The following is a 23,356-nucleotide window of genomic DNA, read 5'->3' as shown; positions in this document are numbered from 1 at the left end:
GAATAATACATGGATGAATAAGAAAAAATATTTGTGCATGTTTTCTTTAGATGAACCAGAGTTCATTGACTGGGAGAAAGATAGTGATTCTACAGATAAATTTGATGGATCAGAAAAAGATGACAGCTTACTGGAGATATCGGACTCAGACTCCTGCACAAATTTTAATTCTCCGCCTGTCAAAGAGGAGAATGATGAGCTGTATAAGGTAAGAAACTGTTTGTTTTTTTAAAAAAAGATTCTACTATAGCTTTGTAGTGTATAGTGACATTCACAAGAATGTCAAGGTATTTTCTCTGACTGCTGAACCAACAATGTCCCACGCCTAAAAATTGGTAGTGTGGTCACTGAGTCACAGAATTGCTGAAGTGGGAAGGCACCTCTGGAGATCATCCAGTTCAACCCCTCTGCTCAGAGCTGGGCCTGATAGAGCAGGTTGCTCAGGGTTGTCTGGCTGGGTTGCAAGCATCTCCAAAGATGGAGGCTCTACAACTGCTCTGGGCAACCTGTTCTAGTGTTCAGTCACTCTGAGTATTTAAGTTTCTTGTTACATTTAAATGGAATTATTGTATTTCAATGTGCACACAAAGGTGATGAAGTGGATAGATTTCTTACCAGAAACTTGATCTGGATTCTTTATATCCTCTGTCTAAATGCTGATGCCTTTAGAGAGCTGATGTCCAGATTTCCTGTAATGTGGTGGGTCAGACAACTACCTATTTCTCTGGTCTCTCTTCCACCCTCTGAGGTGAGCGTAGTGTCTACCTTTTGGCCTGACCCTCTCCCCAGGCACCTCTGAGAAGGAAAGAGGAGGCAGTCACCGCCTGCTGCTGGATGCTGCCTGCCACGGCAGCCCCCGGAGCCCCGCAGAGCCGGCAGAGGGCACCAGAGGCCGGGCTGCGAGCAGCTCCCTCCTCCCGGGCAGCAGGGAGGCTGGCCAAGGTGTATTTCCATCTATCTAATCAGAGAGGCTTCCTTAATGCGGCTGGCAGCGGGCATGTGAGGAAGTTCTGCCTGCAGACTGAGCCGTGTCCAGGTTCCTCACCCAAGCAGTCAAATGACAGGGACCGGCTGCCTTTGGGAGAGTATCTTCTTGTTGCAGCCAGAGGCTGGAAATAGCCCAGTGGAACTGGATGTCCTGTGTTACAGCACGCTGCCGTGTTGACACATGTGACCTGGTTTTGGGCTGTCTGACGTGGATGGTGGTAGCAATTTAGCATCTGTAGCTCAGAGTTCACCATGGGTTAATTGAGTATTTTTCAGGTTCTTGAAGAGCTGATTTAAAATAACACAAGTCTTGGACAGCAGTGTTAGAAGAGAACATCCAGTCCATATAAACCTTGGGAAAATAGACCTGGGATTTACGCAAGCCATAAAAGTCCCTCTTCTGTTATACCAGTGTGATTTATTCCGCTGTAGATGGAAGGTTGGGTGAATGCTATGAGACACTTCAATAATAGTAAATAGTGCTCAGGAGAAGGTTCATTTGGATGCAACCATACTAAAATAAACAGGTTTTTAACCTTAACCAGAATAAGCTATGCTACTACAAAATCTGTGGGGAAATTGGGAATCTCAGGATCCTTTTTCAGGTTTTTCTTTCCCAGTCGGAGTGCCACGCTGTGGGAATTTCCATGGGTGGTCAGCCTTACCAGTAAACTTTCTTCTGGGAATTTGGTGTATGCAGGAGGTTAAAGCCCCAGCGATCACTATGTCATTTGCATTCTTTGCTTTGCTTTACTTCAGATATGCTATTTTCCTAGGAAACACTGCAGGCAAGCTGTTTGAGAGAATTCCAAGAGCGAACACAAAAGAAGTGTTCACTATAGGAGGTCATTTGCTGTATGAGTATTCTTCAAAAAGGCCTCTTAATTTTGTGGCCTAGTTCATGGTGGGGAAAGGAAAAAGAGCCAAATGTTGATATATCATCATTTTTGTGGTATTTACTAAATCTCTGGAACCTAATGGAGTGTGTGGATAATCAAAAGACCATGAAATTTATTTTACCCCACTTCAAAATATGCCAAATACCGAGAGGTTCTAGAGGTTTAGGACTGCTGCCAAATATCTTTATTGTAATATTTACCCATGGTAAGAGCAAGATAGGTTTCTACTGAGAAATGAATAACTTTATAGCTGATTTTTTTTTGCTAATGTACCAGTAGATCTAATTTGAGAATTACTTCTATTCAATTAACTACATAGAAAGACTTGATGTGTTGTTTCAGTATGAGGGTAAAACTCTTGTTTTTGTGTCAGGTGTAAAACTACAGTCCCACTTCAGTTTGTGTTCCATCTTAAGTCCCTGTGCAGTGTCTTTCTTACCAGCTAGCAGCCTCTGATGTGTAAAGCTACTTGACAGAGGGTAATGAGGAAGGCAAGTTGAATCTCGTCTTGTGGTGAGCAACTGTTAATTTTCATTCAATCCAGAATTATTGGGGGGGGGGGAAGGAAGTGTATGAAAAAAATATGACATGGTCATGCTTTACTTTCCTTTGTATCTTGTTAAGGGATGGAATTTCTCATGCGTCACTTTTTACTTCAGGTGGTAAAGAACAAAGGTCTGGCAAGACCTGATGCCAGAAGATTTTTGTTTCTCTGCTCTGCTACCTCTGAAGGATGCCCAATTGCCCTTTTTCTTGAGGACTGTGGTGCTCTGAATAAAGATTAACCATTAATGATTTTTTAGCATCCATGTTTTCCAGAAGACCACCATCTATCCACCTCAAAATTGGTCTAACACAGTTTTATGCATTGGTAATAACTACTTTTTCCCTGACTTGTGCAGAGGCCTTGTCTTATGTGCTGAGGAACCATATTTTGTGAGAATGATTAATTTCTGAATTATATTTGATTTATTAATATCTTAATGTTGGGGATTATATAAGATCTCATAGATTTATTAAATGGCTTGAGTGAGAAGGGACCTCAAAGATCCCTCCGTTCCAGCCCCCCTGCCATGGGCAGGGGCACCTCGCATCAGACCAGGTTGCCCAAACCCCATCCAGCCTGGCCTTGAACACCTCCAGGGATGGGGCATCCACAGCTTCTCTGGGCAGCCTGTGCCAGTGCCTCACCACCCTCTGAGTGAAGAATTTCCTCCTAATGTCTAATCTAATTTTTTTAGTTCAAAGCCGTTACCCCTTGTCCTATCCCTACACCCCCTGACAGAGTCCCTCCCCAGCTTTCCTGTAGGCCTTCTTTAGGTGCTGGCAGGCTGCTATAAGGTCTCCCTGGAGCCTTCTCTTCTCCAGACTGAACAACCCCAGCTCTGTATGCCTTCATAGGAGAGGTGTTCCAGCACTCTGATCATCTTCATGGCCCTCCTCTGGACTTGCTTTAAAAGGTCCACATCCTTCTTGTGCTGGGGGCCGCAGAGTTGAAGGCAGCACTCCAGGTCGGGCCTCACGAGAGCAGAGAGGGAGAATCACCTCCCTTGCCCTGCTGGTCATACCTCTTTTGATGCAGCCCTGGATAGGACTGCCCTTCTGATCTGTAAGCACATATTGCTGGCTCATGTTGAGTTTCTCATTACCCAGGTTCTTCTTCTCAGGACTGCTCTCACTCCATTCTCTGCCCAGCCTGTATTTGTGCTTGGCATTGCCCTGACCTAGATGCAGGACCTTGCAGTTGGCCTTGTTGAACCTCATGAAATTTGCACGGACCCACATCTCCAGCCTGCCCGGGTCCCTCTGGATGGCATCCCTTCCCTCCAATGTGTTAACTGCACCACACAGCTTGGCGTCATCGGCAAACTTGCTGAGGGTGCACTCGATCCTACTGACAAAGATGTTAAGTGTAGTGTTGGTCACAGTACTGACCCGAGGGACACTGATGTTCTAGTGCTGTTGTAGGTGAGCTCCTGGCTCCTGCCACACTGGCAACTTTCTCTGTCCATGTATGCTGAGCGGCATCTCCTTCCACACTTCAATCCCTCCTTAAAACATTCTCTGTAACTTTAGTGCTTGCTTACTTCTAGTGATACAGAGTATATAATTCCTGCATCTCAGAGTATTTTATTCCTTTTTGTCCTCTGTATTGTATCTCCTTACTGTTTTCTTATGGATGGCTAGATGTGCTTGCTTTCTATAGAATCATTAAGGTTAGAAAAGACCTTCAAGATCATCTGGTCCAACCATCACCCCACTTCCAATGTCAAATATGCAAGGCAAGAGAGTTATCCCAGAATTGTATGAAGGAGAGGTTTTTGCCCTTTGTATAGTTAAAGTATAGGAATTAGGCATCCTTCTGTACTTGCTATGCAGCATTAATAAAGTTTAAGTTGTTACTGTTGACACTCTTTGTTGCAGAACACACAAATAAGCTTGCCTGCTAATCTTGGTGTCTGATGTGGCTGAAAAATGTATCAAAAAACACATGATTAAGAGCTTGTTTCTTTTAAATACAGACTGAATGGTAATAACCCCACAGTATCTTGCTGTATGATCATAGGCAGTTGAAGAGAATCACCACATTTTGTTTCAAAACTTTGCTAGATGAATCAGCACTGTGCTGTCACTCCTCTGTGCTGCAGCCTGCGTACACTGATACTGGGAGATTTGATGTGATGTTTGTGTAGAGTTGTGCAAAAGTTAATTATCAGGTTTTCTGCGAGTGAAGGGAACAAATTATTTGGGAATTTTTTCCTACATATGGGTGTATGTTGATTTGTCTTATATCTGAGGCCTTCCCATCTGCCAAAATGGGGCCCAATCAGTTGCTTAATATGTTGATTTATTGCTGTCTTTATTTTTTTTTTTGAAAGACTTTCTCCCTCTATGGTGTTAAAAGGGGGGATTCAACACACAATGGTATTTTGAAGAGATCCTTTTAAGAATGATTAGAAGAATCATGCATGGCCAAGATTTCGCTAATATTTTTGGCCCTGCTTTTATATGTCCTTGTTCCTTGATCCATTACAATGGTAATTAGAACTATCATTGGCTCAGTAATTAGCATGGAGTCTAGAACTATTGTTGTGTAACAGAACTTAAAATAGGTTATCTCAAGGCAAGGAATCGTTATTATGGCAGATGGAATTTGTGTCATCCTGTCAGACTGATGACTCTGTGCTGATAAAGGATGCTGGTACGACCGTGTTGTTGCAAACAATTACTTCTGTCAGTCCATTACCAAAGGAAGCTGGCTAGAATATACACAAGAACGTGCACAAGCTCACTATTTCTGAAAGTGTGCTTCATGGGATAACCCAGACTGGAATGGGCTCAGGGTATCTCTGATGCAAGCTGCTCAAAGCAGGCTGAGGTGCAAGGTCAGGCAAGGTTGTTTAGTGCTTTATCCAGTGCAATCTTGGAAAACTCTTAGGCATGGCACTTGCACAACCAGTCTGGGCCATGTCCTTCTCCCTTCTCTGCCCGCTTCTTCCCTGTCTCCCCTCAAAAAAAGTGAACCTTGCTTTTCTGGGTGGAATTGGTATCTTCTAGCAGGGCTCCTGAGGTGGACCTTTTAGCAAGACCTATTAGTTAAGACTGCAGGTCAGCAGCAGTGCAGGAACAAATACCATTTGTGTTCATGTTGGTGAGGTGGAGCAATTTATGCATGGGCTGCTGAACAAAACTGAAATTGTGTGCCAGCTGCTTTCTGCTGCAGGTATGCTGCTGCATCTGGTCATCCAGAAAGGAAACCCCAAAACTTTTTTCAGAGTCACAGCTAATGGCTCCCCTCTCAGCATGCTGTTTCAGTGATTTGCTCAGGTTCTCAGAAGAGAAAACTGCGTGTTTGAGTGAGCTGTGGCTGTCTGTGTTGTGACTGAAGTCTTAAGTCTCCAGTTGAGCAAAGACCCCATTAATTTTAAATCAGGATCAGAGGTATTACTTCAGCTAATACCTGACTGGCTCAGATGTTCTTGCTTTAATGGTTTCAAGTGTTTTGGGAAGACTTGTCTTCATAGTCCCAGAGAGAGCAGCTCCAATCTCAATTTAGCTGAATTGTCTCGTTACCTTCCTTGGCAATAGTGCAGGCAGCCCCGTGAGTGACGGGACGCTGTCTTTTCTGCCCTGTAGGATGCTGTAGGGCCATGGTGCCCGTTTTGCAGGAAGCTTTTCACCACAGTTGCCATCTATGCTTGTGTGTGCTTGCATACGTGTTTGTATGACCTTGCATGTGATCCAGTGTCCCTGAGGTAGCGGGGCTTCTTTGAGCTTAGTTGGTGAAATTCCCCGTGTGGTTTATTAACTAAATACAAAAGAGCCCCCAATCCCACGTCCTGGGTGTACCCGATCTGACGGACTGCAGGAGTTACCGCAGTGCCATAAACAGGCTTTAGCCCCCGCTGCCTTTCCAAGGCTGTGTTTTCACGTTCCCAACTCGGGGCTGTTCGTGTGCGCTAATCCAGCTCCTCCGCTTTGTTTAAGTTCAGGCCGCAGCTGGGCCGCCTGGTCTTTCTTGCACAGCTCTGGAGAGCAACAACTTGAAGCGCAGCTGACAGCGCTGCTATCTCTGCCGACGTGTATCGAGTGCCCCCCTCTCTGCCGTCTTCCCCTCTTCATCCCCCTCTTCCCCACATTCGCTTTTTTTTTTCTTTTTTTAAACAAGACCACAGTGGCCTGTGGTGGTTTTCCTGTGGCTGCATTCCACGGGAGGGATCTGGGTTTTCTCAGGCCTGGCACCTCTCAGCAGCGTGCCTCTCCCCAGAACATTGCAGAGGGGCTTCACGAGTGTTAGGAGAAGCAAGGAGCTGTATGCTTTGCCCTGACCTCAGGCTCAAGAGGTGAAGCAAAGAAAGAGGGTCTCACGTGTCTCCTTTCCGTAGCCTTATGTCAGAAGAGGCTATAGGAGAGGGTGGAGCATGCACCTCTGGGAGCACACTGCTGTCCTCTGCAAGCAGGACAAGGCTAAAGCCAGGAGAGTTAATGACACCGGTAGGAGATTGAAGGCCTTGGTCTCATTTTCCCACCTCTGACAAGACTCTCCGGACAATTTGTGAAGAGTTTTGCACTCTGCAAAGAATCACGAGGACAGTGAGAAAGCTGCTGGGTTTTGTTTTGTCTAAATCTGCCTTCCAAACTCATTCCTAACAATGCGCCTTGGGACTCCTCAGGCCAGATTGGAGGAGAGATTAGTTGGAATCTGTTTGAAATCCTTTTTGAGGCAAATGGTGGAAGGAAAAAAAAAAAAAAGGAATACATAGGCTCAATCTTAGCTGTTTGTTCTGATAAATATACTTTCTAAATACTGTGGGTCTGGAAAGAAACCAAAACAGAGGAGCCAGAAACATCAGCTAATGGCTCCAATTTTGTTTCCATCCACACAAAGGGGTCTGTGTACTGCAGGCTGAGCTTTATGTCTAAAAGACTTTCGAGTTCATTTAACAATTCCTGTTTGAATCTGTCTCGTGGGCCATTACTTTGTTTTAAAAATAATTTTATAGTGGTCCCATAGCTGTTTGTCACCTGTTGTGCCAAATCATTGCGTCAGATGAAGGACGGAATACATCAGAAAGTAAAATGCTCTTTTATCACTGGGCATGTTTGTTGCATCCAATGGTGGAAAAAGCATTTCTTGTCCATTTCAGGTACCTTGAGCGATTGCAGGCTGTGCCTGTTCACAGGCTGAACCGTACAGGTCTGGCAGGTTGTCACAGCACTACAGGAAAGACGTGTGTGCGTCTACCTGAAAAAATAAAAGCATGTGTAATGCTATCTATAGAACGGCTGTTAAGTAAAAATAAGATATTGCGTGTCTAGGGTCATCCAGTTGCTGGTAGAATAAGTCAAGCATGATGTATACCAAATTCACCCAATTATCCCTTCATTTCAGATATCACTTTGTTTCTTTTCACTTTTCACAAAAACAGAACCATTCTTCTTGTAGGAAGGGTTATTGATAAAATCTACTGAATTTCGAAGATCTGGACATTAAATTTAGAATACCTTGGAAAACACAGGAAGATCAAAGTTTAGAAGCTGAGTGGTTTTTAAAAAACCTCCACAGGTTTTTCAGTGTTTCTGCCTCTCTTTAATGGATGAAGGTCTTGTATATCTGTCTTTGTTTTTATCTTGGATGGAAGAAGGCAGCTATGTGGGGGGTTCTTTGGTTTTTGTTGTTGTTGTTTTCTTGTGTGTGTTTTGTTTTTAGTTCGTGCTGCTGTATCTGTGGATTGGAGGAATGCAGCTTTGTGGTACGGTGTGGAAGAACAGGACGTTTGTTCCTGGCTCCCACCACAACGTGGAAACTTGTTAGATAAGAGGAGTAAATGAGATCAGAACAAATGGATTAAAGCTGAAAATGTTCATGATAAAGCTTGATAAAGCTTAAAGTTGGAAGTAGGAACTTGTGGGTGGGGGGAGGCTGGCTTTCCTGGGCACAGTGAGGTGGTACTGGGGTGGAGTGAAGTCCTGCTGCTCATAGCCAGTTTGGCAGGGTCTGTGTCATGTTCTGTTGCTCTTGCTTTGTGATAAACAGTTTCTAGACAAACGTCTGAATCATCTGCAGATGACAGCTCAGATCTACCATTCTTTTGTTATCAGGACACTCGCATTCCAGACTAATAACCCTGGTGACTGATTAACCCTTTCTGTGGGGAAGCCCTGTGGAGATGGGCTGGAACTCCAGGTCTCTAAAATGTTGGAGAAGACTTTGCCTTACTCTGCGAGAATCTCTTAGCATACTCACCACAGAGGTGCCAGCTGTGTGTAACGTGCTCCTCACTTTTTGTCTCTAACATGTCACTTTGCCTTCAAGCTAGGGCAGCAGCCCTGACTGCCTGATGACTTTGTCTTCCTGTCATCCATCTCTCTGAAAGCTGTTACTTCATAAAGTATCTCTCCTGCTACTTACAACTTCAGCCCAGCTTTTTTATCCACACTTTTTTGAACACATGAAGGAGATGCTGCACCTCACACTCTATAGTCACTGTTCAGTCCCATCACAGGGGCATGTTTTTTGACTCAGTCCCAGTCATCCTCCACCCACTCAGTCTTCTCTTCCCACCTCGGTCACTGTTTCATTCACTTGTCCCCATTCACCCTGACCTGGTCACTGCTCAGTCTCAGTTCACCCGTTCTCTCTTGCCTAATACAACCATTTTGTTCCGTGTCACCAAATATTCTCACCTGGTAGCCACCCTTCAAAAAAGGGCAGCTGAAGCAGCTCCTCACATCAGGTGCATTAGCAGTGCAGTGCTGTTGTTGCACCCTCCAGTGTAATGCATGTGATTTTTCTTATCTACATGCATCTTTCTCCTTACGTTACATCAATAGAGAAAAGCCCTGATCTCCCTTTGTGTGAATCCCTGCGAGGGCTGCTGAGAAGTTTGCCTCTGAGAGTTTGAAATGACTTGGTGTTCTGCAGACCCCTTCGTGTGCACGGAGAAGGAACCAGAGGAGCTAAGTGAGAAAAACAGACTGGAGCTGTCTGTATGTGAAGGTGAACACGATGGGTAAAACAGCTTCATACAAAGTAGTCATGGATGAAAAGGGGTGAAGTTTCTGCTGGAGCTTAGATACTCTAAAAATATGCTTTAAAAAAAAATAAATTGCAACTTAAAAAATCCATTAACTTTCAACATCCACTGTATTTATGGGTAGTAGTATTAGCGTTCACAAAAAAAGCAATGGAAGCAGGAAAGATTCAGAAAAAGTTGGTAATAGTGATCAGATTTATGGAGTGTTTTCTGCATGAGAAGAACTTTGGTATAATAGAAACCTTCAGCCTGAAGGAGATCCACATGGAGAGGGCATGAAAGAAACCCGTGAATCACAAATAAGTAGGAAGTAGTAAATGAAGTGACAAACTATGGTATAGAGCTAGGTGTATAGTTTCATCAAGTGAAACCAGCAGGTCGAGTCAGCATTTAAAAGGAGATTATTCATCCCACCATATGTGATTGAGCCACAAAGCTCCCTGCCACAGGGTGATGTGGATGCCAAAAGATTACATGGGTTCAAAACTAACTGGACAAATTCACAAAAGAGAAATCTGTTAAGGATTAAATACGAAGATAATGCCTCCAGTTGAAGCTGCAAACTGGAGGCTGTCCTGTGGCAGCTTTGCCACATGCTTGCCCTGTTTCAAACTTGCCCCTAAACATCTGACATAAACCATTGTCAGAAACAAAATGGGATAGAACTATCCCCGGTAGATTCCTGTACAGCTACTCCCATGTTTGTATGCTGTGGGCTTTTCAGTGTGTATGGATTTTGTCCTCTTTCCATTGCCACCCTTGGTGCTTCCTCTGTAGAGCAGTTGGGAAGTCAACGTACCAACAGGCGATGCTGCAAATGAACCTTCTCTTGATGCAGTGCAGTTGGTTCACTTATCAGCTTTAGTCCTGTCACCTGCTGCTCCATGTGGCAGTCTTTTTTTCCTTGTAGTCCAGCTTATACTTACCTCACATTTCTTATAAAGCTTTCTAAACAGACATAGGGTTGGAAAGGAGCCTTTGAGACAGCACAGATTCTGTAGAGGGTGATGGCTGTAGGGCTGTAGCCAATCTTGTCTAGAGAAGCATTTAGCTTCCCTGGAGTGAGAGAGCAATATAAGTACCAGTATAAGAAAAAAAAAATATAATTACAATACAGAACATTCTTACTGGGATAAACAAAGTCATTTTTGGAGCATGCATGTGAATGTGTGATTGTATAATGGCGTGAAATAAAGTTGGAAATAGGTGCATAATTCTGTAAAGTAATAAGCATGTGTTATTAATAAACTGATGAGGCAGGATTATTATAGTGGGGATTTATCTCTATCTTTATACAAAAAAGAATTGTATTTCATATCACCCTATTATTTGCAGGCATGTACAGAGAAAAGAATTAATATTACAGGCAGTAACATAACAGCATTACAGAGCTGCTTGTAAAACTGCAGTGTATAACTGTATACTGGGAAACTTTGCCACCAGCAAACTTTAGCTACTGCATTCTGCCTTTACAGGACTCACCGGGATCATTCTTATAATGTAAGAGTTGCTGTATGGCATTTATGTACTGGTGTAAAAGGGAGGGGTCTGGGCAGCCCTTTGCACTAGGAAGGCACTTTGGCGTGAGCATCAGCCTGTAATTATCGGAGGAGGAGGGGAGGAAAAAGGGAAGAAAGACATTTGCCCTCCTATGTAGCTTCAGGGGAAGGATAAGCTGGAAAATATCAAAATGTATGTAGTCCTTTCAAAGGGTTAGAGCATTAGCACAAATTTAGGATGAGGAAGTAAAATGGGGCTTAAAACTGACATTCTCGTGCTTTAAAAAGTGAACTGAGTGACAGATTATAAGATTGTCAGCTTAAACAAAAACAAAAGCAATGTTTTTACAAGAAACAAATCTGGAAGGAAAAAAGTGTGAGAGTGATTATTCCCATCTACTTTTTAACCTTTAGATGCACTTGAGGTTCATTTTCCACAGTTTTTTCATGTGTGAACAGTAGAACTAGATTTGTAGCATATGTTGTTTTTGACTCGTGGTTTATATCATTTGTGATTTAAAAGGTCCTGTGATTACTGTTCTGTAAGAGCGTTTTATAGTTTAAAAACTTGGTACTAACCACAGGAGCTGCGGATGGAAAAAGTTGCTAAGTGGGTGTCAGAACAGGGCAGAAGATTCCTTTCTTACGTGGCTTTGCGATTTTTAGATACATGGTTCCCACAAGTATTGATGGCCCCTTACATCTGATGAGCTCAGAAGAGAAACTTAGGTCTGGCAAAATGTCTGTTTTGCTTTATTCAGTGTCTTAAAACAGCGAAGGAAGCATCACTTTCGCTGCTGATGAAGATGAGTTGATTCATCACTTTCGTATGAGTCTCAGTGAAAAATATTGCACTATCTCCTCTGTTCCCTTCGTGTGTGCTGAGTATTTAGAAATGTTTAAGTTAACATTGTCATAGCACAGGTCATTGTGTGGGAAGCTAAGTGGAAGAAATAATTGGAGAAGTAATGGAAGGGAAAACTAAATCATGATTTTAAATCGTACTAGCAGGTAACATAACTTTTATGCCACACTTGTGCTGTGCAAGTCACTTACTAAACACAAGAACGACAGATTTAAAGTATCTCTGTCATTCTGTATTATCTTAAGGCATTCCACATCACTTTTTGTGGTATGTATAACCTAGCAACTGCCCTGAACGATCTCAGGTTGGCATTTCTGTGCGTTTAACTTGTGGTTTAATGCAGGAGTTGCTTATGGATCGTGGCTTCCAGAATTTGCTTGTGAAGAGGCAAAAAAAAAAAAAAAAAATTCTCTGCCTGTGAATTGCTTGGGTGTTTTTTAATGCTATTCAGCTGTTACTTAATTGCCATCAATTAATCTGTAAGCATTTTGGAAAGTGGTGGTGGAAGTTTTCTATCTGTCTTGCATGCTCCAGATGCTCTGAACAGTCAGAAGTAATAATGTAGACAGTCAGTCAGCCCTGACACAGCCATAATCCATGTCGTCATGGCAAAACAGAAAAAGCTAGACTACTGGTGATATGCGTGGTGGCTTATTTTCACGCTTTGAGCAGGGAGGGATGATTTAAGAGACCGCTGAATGCTAATTTTTGTTGCTTTGTTGCCATGTGTATTTCAAATGGAAGAACAGCAAATGGATTTAATTTTTATGAGCTTTGCAGCCAGTTGATCATAAAAATTCTTCTTCTGCTTCTTAGCAGAACTGTGCTCCAGTTTTAAAGAGAAGAAAGAACATAATGTAGTTCGTGTGTTTTCCCAAACTGGGATGGATGAAATAAATCTCCTTCTAAAGAAGATACCCAAGTGTTAATAGCATTGTAGAGTTTAGCTGGAAGAAAAGCACCTTCCAATGTTTTATTTTTTTCCCCTCTGTCACTATAACTTTTTTTAAGCACTTAATTGCTCAGGCTCTTTAGGTGGCACAAAGTCCTTGCACAGTGGTTGCAACTTATTTGTCTTTTTTTTTTTTTTTTTTTTGGTACAGGTCTTAGCATAGCACTCCTTAACTTTCCTGAGGCTTTTTTTAGGCGTTGCAGCAATAATACACGAGAATGAAACTAAAACGGTCTGAAACCTATGGCTGGTGACCTACCTGTGGGCCCTTCTGATTTCTTTCGTTACTGACATAAAGTATTAAGAAGTACAATATTACCAGCTATCTGCAGAGTTTGGTTTAAAAAGTGATTAGACGGTTTTGAGTTAAAAAAAATAATAATAAAATTAATAATAATAATTTAACAAACAATGATTGAGCTATGTGAAATGAGGCTACCTTAGGAAGCTCTGGAGTTGCAAGTCATTTCACTCTGGAGGAGTATACCAGGAAAGAAATGTTTGCTTGCTTTGTACTTGTTCTTCTCTGTATGCATCTCGTATAGCTACTGTCCCAGGTAGGATGCTGATTTCAGCAAGGCTATGGCCTGATTCATTCTTGCTGTTCTGTCGTCTTTTTTTTTTTTTTCTTTTCCTTGAGCTTCACAATTTTTTAATTGCTGCTTTATTGTGCATTTAAGCCCTCAGCTTCCAGAGTCTGGTTAGCATATTATCTTATGTGGCATTCTGCCAATGTTTATGGGATTAAAGCAAAAGGAAGTTCTGGTTTGCTGTTTATATCTAAAATACAGAGTGGATCTGATAGGTTACTTATGAAGTTTCAGTTTCACTCATACCTGATGCCTCAGTCTCTCTGGCACGCTTTAATCTCCATGGATTCAGTTTCTTAAAAAGAGTAAGGCTTTAGTTTTTGCTAGATAAAATTAGGCTAATTGCATGTGAAGAAATATAAACGCACAATGCTGGAAAAAGTTAGGAAGGAATTCTTTTGTTTTGGGTTTATGTGCCTAACTATGTAGTGCTGCAGTAAGGAGAAAAAATGATACTGTGGAAAATCAAAACTTGCTAAAACTCTTAAAGAGCAAATGAAAGCACGCTAATGAAATAAAAGCATAAGGCAAAAGTGAAGGTGATGGGTTCAGATTTAAAGGAATTAACAAAAATGGGAATGAAATTGAGTGAAGAAGCGGAGCAGGAATTATGTAAAGAAGGTGTGGTAAGATTTGTTACCACTGAAATGCCGTGCAGAGGCCTGATCACTTCTATTGCACTGTTGCAGTGATTGAAATGTTGTCAGGATGAGAAGTGTCTGTTTGCTTAGAAAAATCAGGCAACCTGCACTAGCTTCTGAAAAACAAAACTACCCCGAAAACCCGAAGCTGCATTTAGTAAAAATAAAAGCATCATGTGTCCCTATGTTTAGCTGGCAATGGGCATCATCTCCTTCATGGGAAATGGTAGTAACTTAGATTTAATAAATTGAAAGTTCCCGAGTTCGGTATGTGCAGTCAGAACGGTGTAATTTGTCTGCCTCTGCCTGCATTTGCTGTAACCACAGGTCACGTAAATTCTGCCGTTCCCCAGAGGTGGCTAGATGCCTTTTCCTTTTACCTCTTTGCTGTGCTTTTCATCTCGTAATGAGGCATTTCCAGCACAAAGTGTTAGGAGGAGTGACAGATCAAGTGTTATAGAAGAATAACAGAATTAAAACACTTTGCCTTTTAATATTCCAGAAGCCCAGAAGCAGTGCTAGCCTTGTTCTGCTCTGACGTTACCCTGTTTTCACTCGCCCAGGGACGTGACTGTATCTCAGGTGATGCTGTGCTTCCTGTTCCCCTGAATTCGTGTCTCTGTGCTGCTTCTGCACTTACGTCTCCCTGCTGGTACCAAGCTGTCCTAGATTCTTTTCGCTGACCCCATAAGCGAGTATTTGAACTATGCTGAAAAATGGGGGAGGAGAAATAAGACAAATGTGTTAGGTTGTCAGGTTGCGCAGCGTTACTGACGTGTCCAGTAAGTACTCTTGGCTTTATTATCAAAAGGCCCGACTCAAATGAACAAACTGACATGCTAACGGAGCTAAAAGGAATTGCTGGTCTTGAGTATCTGAGCCTTGTTTACGCTTGTTTTTAAGGAGTGACCCATTAGTCTAATCTCCTGTCTTTCAAGTTGATAAATGGCATTATATTTAAGAAAATAAAATATTCCTCTTGCCTATTTTTTTCCTACCTGACAGGTACGCAATGAGCTGCCGTTGTTACTTTCGTATGTATATAGTTAAAGATGGTTTGAGAAGCATTCGTGGCTCGGGACTCAACGCTACTTTGAAAATGGGGCTGTGCAGTCTAAACTAAAGACTAAAACTAAAGTCTAACTAAAGTTACTGGCGGATAGGTAGGATTTTCTCTTGTGCTCTAAACAAAAACATAAATAGCTTGGTGCAATTGAAAGTTTTAATTCAAACAGTATGCACTGAAATCAAGGAATGTGTTACCCTGCCTTTGGTCCTGGCGCAGCAAATTGCATCCAGTCACTTGAGATTCTCTGAACCACAAACAAAAATACTCCAGGACTTAAACCAAAATGCTTCGTGTTCCAGGGAGGTGAGGTGGTTTAGAAGGGCAACGGGGCACAGGCTTTGCTGGCTTCTGGGTCCAGCTGCAGAATAATAGGGCTTTTTCTTCGTCTTTTAAATGCAGGCGATCCCTACTCCTTGTTGGCTTTTTAAATCCCATTCATAGTCTTGAAGAGGATTAGAAGAAACGATCTTACTGAATATTTGCCTTAAGAATGCAATAAAAAAATGAATCTTGTCCCCTTTGAGTTAATGGTCTGGTGCATTTGCTTAGAGGTTATAAGCCACGCTGCGTGTTATTAAGACCAGGAGCCTGCGTGATTGCGGTAAGTGTGTCACATCCTCCCTTCAACTTTGCCCTCCTTGGAGACGCTGGCAGTCTCCCTGCGGTTTGCCCACTGGCCAGCTGGGAGTGGCTCGAGAAAACTTCCCTAACCTGTGGATCTGGTTCTCGAGCAAACTTTCAGACTTAACAGTATCTCGGGACTCCTTGCCAAGCCCCATTTGGGGAGAGGGAAGGGTATTGGGGCAGGCTTTCAACGTTTGGCGGAGAACTGAGCTGTAATTTTGCGACAAATTTAATTGTGTGTGTCCAAATGATGGTGTGCGGGGATTGCTGTTTTTTTCTCTCCCTGACAACCCAGTAAACTCCTCTGTAAACACAAGTCTGCTGAGGAGCTCCCCTCCATGAAAACCTTCCCCCATCTCCAGCACGAGGTAGTGGTTCTGGCTGTGCTCAGAGGGGAGAGCGGGCAGGGAGCTGCTTGGACGTTGAACACGTACAGTGTGAATGCCAACACACGTCTTTGTTCAATAAATCTTAGTCCTTCCCTCAGTGCCTTCCTGAGGGATCTTTAAAGATAACCCATCAAGTCAAGGCATGTCGTTGGAAATTTACCTGCCTTGATATGAATTCCCTGTCACTTGTGTCATCAGCCAGCTGCATATCTATTTGAATGCCTTCCCTTCCTGTACTTTATCTGATACTTCTTCAGTTGCCTTCTTCATTCTGCAGTATGACCATCATAAAAACAGTAAATTAGGAATAATCATCTCCACTGTGGCTTCTCCTGTTCTGTGAAGATGTTCGTCCTGTCAAATGATCATTGTGTTTGCAGGGAGCTTTTGAAGCATCCATTCTTTAAGAAGTCCCATCCCCCACTTTGTCCTGGTCAACTTTTTTTTTTTGCGTATGAATTTGCCCTTAGTATATGTACTGCACAGAGGTAAACAAAAAGAGTATAAGAGTTGTATTTTTCATGCCTTTCTAGATGTTTGTTTACTTTAAGATGCCGTTACTTAGAAAAAGGCATTTTAAGAATCAAAAAATACAGCCACAAAACATCAAGGGCATAGTTTCTGTCCCATTATGTATTTTATTTTTTTTATCCTTAGGGCATTACGGGTAAACCACTATAGTACTGGAGCTAATACTATTTTAAGTTGCAAGCAGGACTCTGAAAGATGTTTTCAAAGAAGATGACTTCTGAAAGGATTTTCTGTGATACTAAACAGGGACCTAATAACTTCCTACACAAGTTTTATTGTCTTGTTAGCAGTTTCTTTGTAGCTGTAGTAGTAGCTTGCAGTATGTAATAGTTAAGGCAAAAAATCCTCAGCGTAACATTCACATGTAACACATGCTCCTGATGTTGGAAGACCTGGCCAGGGACATGGATCGTCTCCTTGATGCGTGCCTTGAGTGTGTTACCAGAGAATCTGTAAGTAGGCAAAAATGCTGTATTTTTCAGCAGGTGGATGGAGGGTGCTGGATCAGCTACTGGGTCTGTTGTCCTGCTTTTGTGTTACTTATGGCCTGGCTGCAAGGGTGCTGTCAGGACATGGATGGGGTCACGGGTGGTGGAACGGGCCCTGGATGGGTGACTGGGGAAAGCCCTCAGCCTGTGAGCTGTGATTGTGCACCTACAGGTGTCAGATATCCTCGTCATTCCTGGAAGAGGAGGGTGGGATGCAGGAGACAGAAGTGATAACAGAAGGAAAGAGGAAGCAGGGCTTGAGACTGGGCTTGGGGGGAAAAGGGGGGGGGGCAGTCCCAGGGTGAGGAAATGAGGAGAAGCAAGCTCAGATCCATATGTTATACAGAGGAAGTACATCAAGTTCATGGTTCATCAAGTTTATATTGCCCGTCCTTCTACTTGTTTGCTTTTTATCTCGTGGCAGAACCTCAGAATAATCCGTTTGTGAATGACATAACTCGATAGCAGATTATCCCCTATAGAAGCACAGGATGAGATACCTGCAGCGTCGCCTTTACTTGAAGGTTTGGAGAGGAAGTGAGTCATGAGCAGCTCCCTGCCTTTACAGCTTGTCACTCCCGCCCTTCTCTAGCTGAAAGGTGTGCTGGAATTTTCCAGGTACAGCACCAGGAGAGGTGAGAGGGAGAGCGCGTAGGCTGGGATTTAGGCAGGGAAGGGCTTGTCGTAGGGAGAACTCCTAGTTCGCTTCACTTCTGGTAAAGGAAGGAATGCCAAAAGATAAAATTTAAATCAGAGATGGGAAGGGGAAAAAAAAAAGGCAGCAGATGTGTTTTAAAACACATCTAATGTCATCTTTGTGTTTATTACCTTTTTATTACCGTTTTCCTTTATTAATTTGAAACATACACTGACTTTTTTTCCTCTCTCCGGCATGGATTTCAACACATTTTTGTGCCCGTGCCAGGAACACTGTGTTCTGTTAAGTCATTTAGTGACGTTGAGCACTGGCCTGAAGCCAAACTGGGTCAAGTTCATTCAAATAAGTTTCAGCGTAGGCTCCGCGAGCGGTGTCAGTCCTGTCTTCACATGATAGGTGGCTCTCTTGTGTTAGTTTTCCAAAGAGCTTGCGCTTTCAGGGTTTTAAGTTGTTCAGGTTTTTCAGTTTTCTTTCAGGTTTGGGTAAGGATTTGGGAGAAGAAAAAAAAAGCCCCACCTTTCACAAGTCTGTGAGGAGAGAGAAATGAGATGCGCATGGGTTTGCAGAGCAGAACAAGGTCTGCAAGCTGTAGTGTGTGTTTAGTGCTTCCCCTTCTCTGACCACTATTTTTCTTTTTTTTTTTTTTTTTTGACTCTGTCCTTGCAATGATTTTTAATCGGTGTATATTTTCTCCTTAAAGCAGGAGCAGCCCTGAAATTCCAGGGACAAAATCCTGCTCGTGACAAAAACGAAATGCATGAAACAGCACGGAGTGCACAAAAACTTCATGGCTGGGCTAGCTTAACTGCTTCCCTTTCCTACAGGAGTTTGTGTCTTGTTCTTTTAGCCCTGAGGTTTGAGCTACCCTTGAAAATACGGTACTTGAAGAAATCCCTTCTTTCAGGGTGAGCTTCCCATACGCAGGATTGTCTTGTGTTATGGTGTTAAAAAGTCAGATCGGTTTTGTCTGTCTCTTTATTCCAGCTTCCCTTTCAGGGGACTGTGTTGTTGCTACTTTGCATAGTAGCATACTTTTCCTTCCTGTAACCCTACCACAAATCACACTAGATCCCCTCCCCTCCCCTTCACTTCCAGTAACTGCTCTGTGAGCAATAATTTTGGAACTACTGGCAAAATAAAAGTCTTTGACAAACTCATAAAATCCTTACAACAGGACAGTAGTTGTAATGCCAGAGACATCAGTAAATGGTCTCTAAGGCAACTGTTGATACTTAAGTATTTGATGAAAAACCCATTCTTCCATTTGCTTTGGGGATTTTTGTTTTTTATTTAATTTTAATAGAGAATGAGAACTCGGGGAGGATTTGGTGTCCCTAGAGAGAGGGGACTAATTTTAAAGAGAATGGAGAAGCAAATTTACAGGTCATAATTTAGGTATGTTTTGAGCATCTCTCATTTGCACAGATTAGCCATTTTATTTTGTTCTTTTTAGCTGTGCATCAGGTTTCTGTGTCTTGGCTCAATTGGTGTTTGGCTTTTAAGGGAGAGAAACATAGTAGTGTCAGGTTCCCATGATTCAACACCCACTCTTAAGTTACCTGTTGGTGCTTGCTGGCTTATCTTCTCTGTGTGGGAGAGTGGAGGATGATCAGATTTGTGTTCATCACTAGGTGTCACTCACTTGCAATTACTTCAAGTATGTTTCAGGGCAAAAATTAAAAGTTCTTGCTTCCTACCTCACCCAAATTGGGTGTGTGGGGGGGAAGGAAATGGTGTGAAATGTGGGGAAAAAAATTCCCATCCTTCTTTCCCATAAAGCTATTTTATGTTGTTTTGTAATTTTATTGCTTTATAGTAATTTAGATCTACATTTTTGTTATTTGTATAGTTCTACTGATGCAAGAAAATAGACAAAATTTTATCATTGATATTTTTATCCCCAATATTATCAACTGTGGAAGATCTTAAAGAATAGTAGGTAGAACTGTAAAAGATTTGGAAACCTAGATCGCTGAATGCTTAGGAAAAAAAAATGTGGATGCCAGAACTCCATAAAATTGTTCTTGGGACCTGACCACTAAGCTATGTTGGGCAAAGGATGGTGATTAAAAATCTGTGCAAGTATAAAGATGACTTATACTTCTGTTATCTAGCAAATTATGTGGAATGTGGTGCATCTGTTGGGCAGCAGCCTCCCTCGTCGGGCGGTAAGTACGGGGAGTGTATGTGCAGTTGCTGATCTGCAAAAGGCTTCAAAATTCTCACATCAGTGCTTACCAAAAAAAAAATGGTGGAAGTGGGAAGGTTAAACAGTAAAAATCACTAGATTTGTTTAGAGTTGTTGAATGTACACCGAATGTTCCAAGTATTTTATTTCAGAAGGAGAGTTTCCAGAGAGTAAAAGTATCAGTGTGGATAACTGGAAACTTCATTGGCAAGGGTGGTGATTTTTCTTCTCTTCTGCTTCCCACCCTTTCCCTTGCTTGTTCCCCTGAAACATGTCTTTCGTCCAACCCAATTCTCTCGTTCAGTTTGGGGCTTAGGACTGCTGTGGATCAGGATGTTGTGTGGACCCTGCCTCACCTTTCAGGTTTGAGCGAGCTGGGTCTGTGCTGTGTCTGCATTTGTCTTGTTGGGAAACTGAATCTCCTGGAGGGTCTCCAGACAGCGCTCACTGCTGAAAGTCTGTGAATTACTTGGGTGATATTGAAATTAGACTTTTGAGTGTTGATTTAAATAAAAAAAAAAGGTAAAAGGTTGAAGTTCCTTGTTTTCTCCCTCTCTTCTGCGTAGCCAGAAGTGTTAGTCCAAAAGCTATAGTTACACACAAAAATCATCTTCCCTCATCTTTTCTTATGTGTCGGTAGTAGCGGCTATTTGAAGTCAACTACATTTCTGTGAAAGGTGACCTAAGCCAAGGAAGTCCTTCCTGGATGAAAAATAATTATTCTTGTAAGTATTCTTGTAAGGGCATGGAGTGATGATTTGGTGAATGTAACAATAATGGAGCAAATCTGCGACAGAGCTGACAATATGGCGAGAAGATTTCCAGACCTGTTGCTTATCCAGAATAAGATTGTTAGAGCCAGCCTCCTCTTGTATGCAAAATATTTGTGGGTATCCATAAAATGAAGTTACATGCTAGCCATAGGAACAAGTAAATCCCTTAAGACCTGTGTCAAACCCAATGTTTGCAGCGTCTCAGCTCATATTTAGGCCTTAAACACACCATGAATTTCTTGTGACAGTTGAGAAGAAAACACAGCCTCCGCTGATACCTGTACAGATATGACAGAACTCTTAATCATAAGATTTAGTTTCCCTTCGCGAAGATTATAGGTTAAAAGATTCATCTCCTTGTTCTATCTCGGATTACTAAGTGTTTGTGGCTGTGTGTCACTGTATTTATCTGGTCCGCATGTTGTATTTGAATTTAACTGAGAGTGTGTTTGGATGAATAAAGTAGCATAATTCCCTTCCCTTCCCCTGGAGGAGAGGTGGGTTTCTTTAAAGTATGGAGGCTATTATGACTAACTATATAATTGCACCTTTAATCAGAGTAAAGTATTTTAGATACACGGTAGCCCCATTTGGCCCCTCGGTGTTGAACTGGAGAACATCTCAAGATGCATAGTATGGCCTGTAGTCATCATCGTCACTTTTAGTCACTCAGCATGGTAAAGCCACCGTGCAGGAGTATGCATGGCTGCGTGATTTACTTTTGGGGTGGTGGGGAGAGGAGGGAAGAAAGAGATGCAACTGTGAATTCCTTTTTCTGCCTCTAAATCTGTAAGGACACCATTGTTTTTCTCTTTTTGCTGAACGTCATTTTGCCCACATTCATTGGATTTCCTCTGCTGTTGTCTTGTGCGTGGAGGTAGATGTGATTCTGAATATGCAGGGTGACATTTTTTGTACACCTGGGCTACTCAAGCTTTTGAGAGGTTGATGGGTGTAGAAAACAAATAGTTCAATACAGAGTTCAAAGGCACAGCCTGCCGAAATCTTGCTTCCTCTAAACAGTGCTCTAGGTTGGTTTTGCCCTCACAGCCCCTCAAAGACACAGCTCAGCTACGATCTATCCCATTTTAAGCAAGCTAATTGCAGTTCTCTTATTTCTGATACATTGGGATTCATCCTGAGAAAGAAAAATGTGCCACAACTAACGTTTTTGTAACTTACAACTTTCCCCCAACCTGCCCTGTGTTAACACTGACACTTTTAAAAAAAACAAAAGCCTAGCAAGTGCTGTTTCTTGCAGACTTTAATTATGCTAGCAGATATTTTAAAAGGAAATCTTTCTGCTCTAGTCTGAATACAGTAACTTCCAACATTTGCTTCTACTTTGTTTCATATTTTGCCTGATATGTTTGTTTTTTTTTAATCATGCAAAGAAGATGAAAAGAGGAGGAAAGGACAAGACAGGTACCAAATAGTGAAGATGAAGGAACAACATCAGAATGGCAGATCTGTCGAATAGAGCTAGATGTCTGCATTTCACAAGGTAGCACACTTAAAGATGACAACTAAAAAGAACTGATCTACAGTAAGTTTAGACTGAAAGGTTAAGTGCAGTTGGGAGAATTGAAAGCAGCTGAGAATGCTAGTCCAGGTGGTTAGAAAGACCTTAAGGTTGTGTCATGGCAGCTGATCTTGTGCTGAAAGTCCCAGAATTCAGAAGCCAGAAAATCTGTGGGTCCAGGACATGCACACGTGAGGGTTTTCAGGCTTAATTATGCATTGTCTGTTTTACTCTATCAGGGGCAAAAAAATTTGAGGATCATTTTTGTGAAGCAATCATGACAAGGCTAGGGTTTGTTGCCTGTCACTGCATGTTTTCTCACAATTTACCAGGTATACAAACATTGCACGGGGATGTTGGTACAGCATTAAGATAAGGGCAGTAAATTAAAACAAACACAATAAATGGGAAAGCCTTTTGTAAAAATGTGCAGACAACTGCGTTCAGCCCAACTGTTGATGGCTTGGCCTTGAGTTCAATTGGTGGAGCTGCTGCTGCCTGACTGCCAAGATAACCCACGTGATGTAATCGCACCGAGCCTGCACTATCACGGTGTTTCAGCAAAAGCTGCATCTCTGAGCTGTGCACATTCATGCTGGCCTTCAGGTACAGTAGTAAAAAGAAAGTTGGACAGGATTTGCCTTCAGGCATCCCTGCCCCACGGCGGGGGGGGTTGGAACTAGGTGACCTTTAAGGTCCCTGCCAACCCGAGCCTATCTGTGATTTACAGTGTGTTCACAGTTACAGATGAACACAGCTAGTGGAACTGCCTGGAGTGGGTGTTTTGGGGTTTTAAAGGCAAAGTAAGTCTTTGTTGCTGGATAGGTACTAGTGAATATGGTCTTTAGTTGGTAGTTTTTCTATCTAACTTGTATTAAGTGACCCCACGTCCATGTGCCTCTTTCCCAGTTGCAAAAGAACGTTTTCTATTAAGATATGAGAATGGCTGTGTAGGATAGACTGGGTATCTGCCTAGCCCACTGCCCTTTCCATGCTTGTGGCCACCCACCCACAATTTAGGCACTGGATATAAATGTATGTCAAGCTACATGGATTGATTGGCCAAATCGTATTACCAGTTGCTTTGCTGCTGGCTGAATGTGGATTAAGATAATTCCTGATCTTCAGACAGGACTAGAAAGT

The 23,356-nt window shown here is 42.4% G+C and overlaps 1 protein-coding gene across 3 annotated transcripts in view; it reads left to right on the top strand.

Annotated features, from left to right (window-relative positions):
* The window catches only part of SPIDR (scaffold protein involved in DNA repair), a 203,117-nt gene that overhangs the window by 12,426 nt on the left and 167,335 nt on the right, over window positions 1–23,356 (top strand). For all 3 annotated transcript variants that reach the window (XR_014316874.1, XM_082752975.1, XM_082752974.1), the window contains exon 5: window positions 51–208. Coding sequence is in view for 2 of the 3 variants with exons in the window: in XM_082752975.1 (XP_082609101.1) it covers window positions 51–208 (158 nt within the window). In the remaining variant the exon portion in view is untranslated. The remainder of the gene's footprint in view (window positions 1–50; window positions 209–23,356) is intronic.

Source organism: Aythya marila (assembly GCF_965140915.1).
Source record: "Aythya marila genome assembly, chromosome: 2".
Lineage (NCBI taxonomy): Eukaryota > Metazoa > Chordata > Aves > Anseriformes > Anatidae > Aythya > Aythya marila.
Note: the sequence above shows the minus strand (reverse complement) of the source record. Positions and strands in the feature narration are given on the sequence as shown.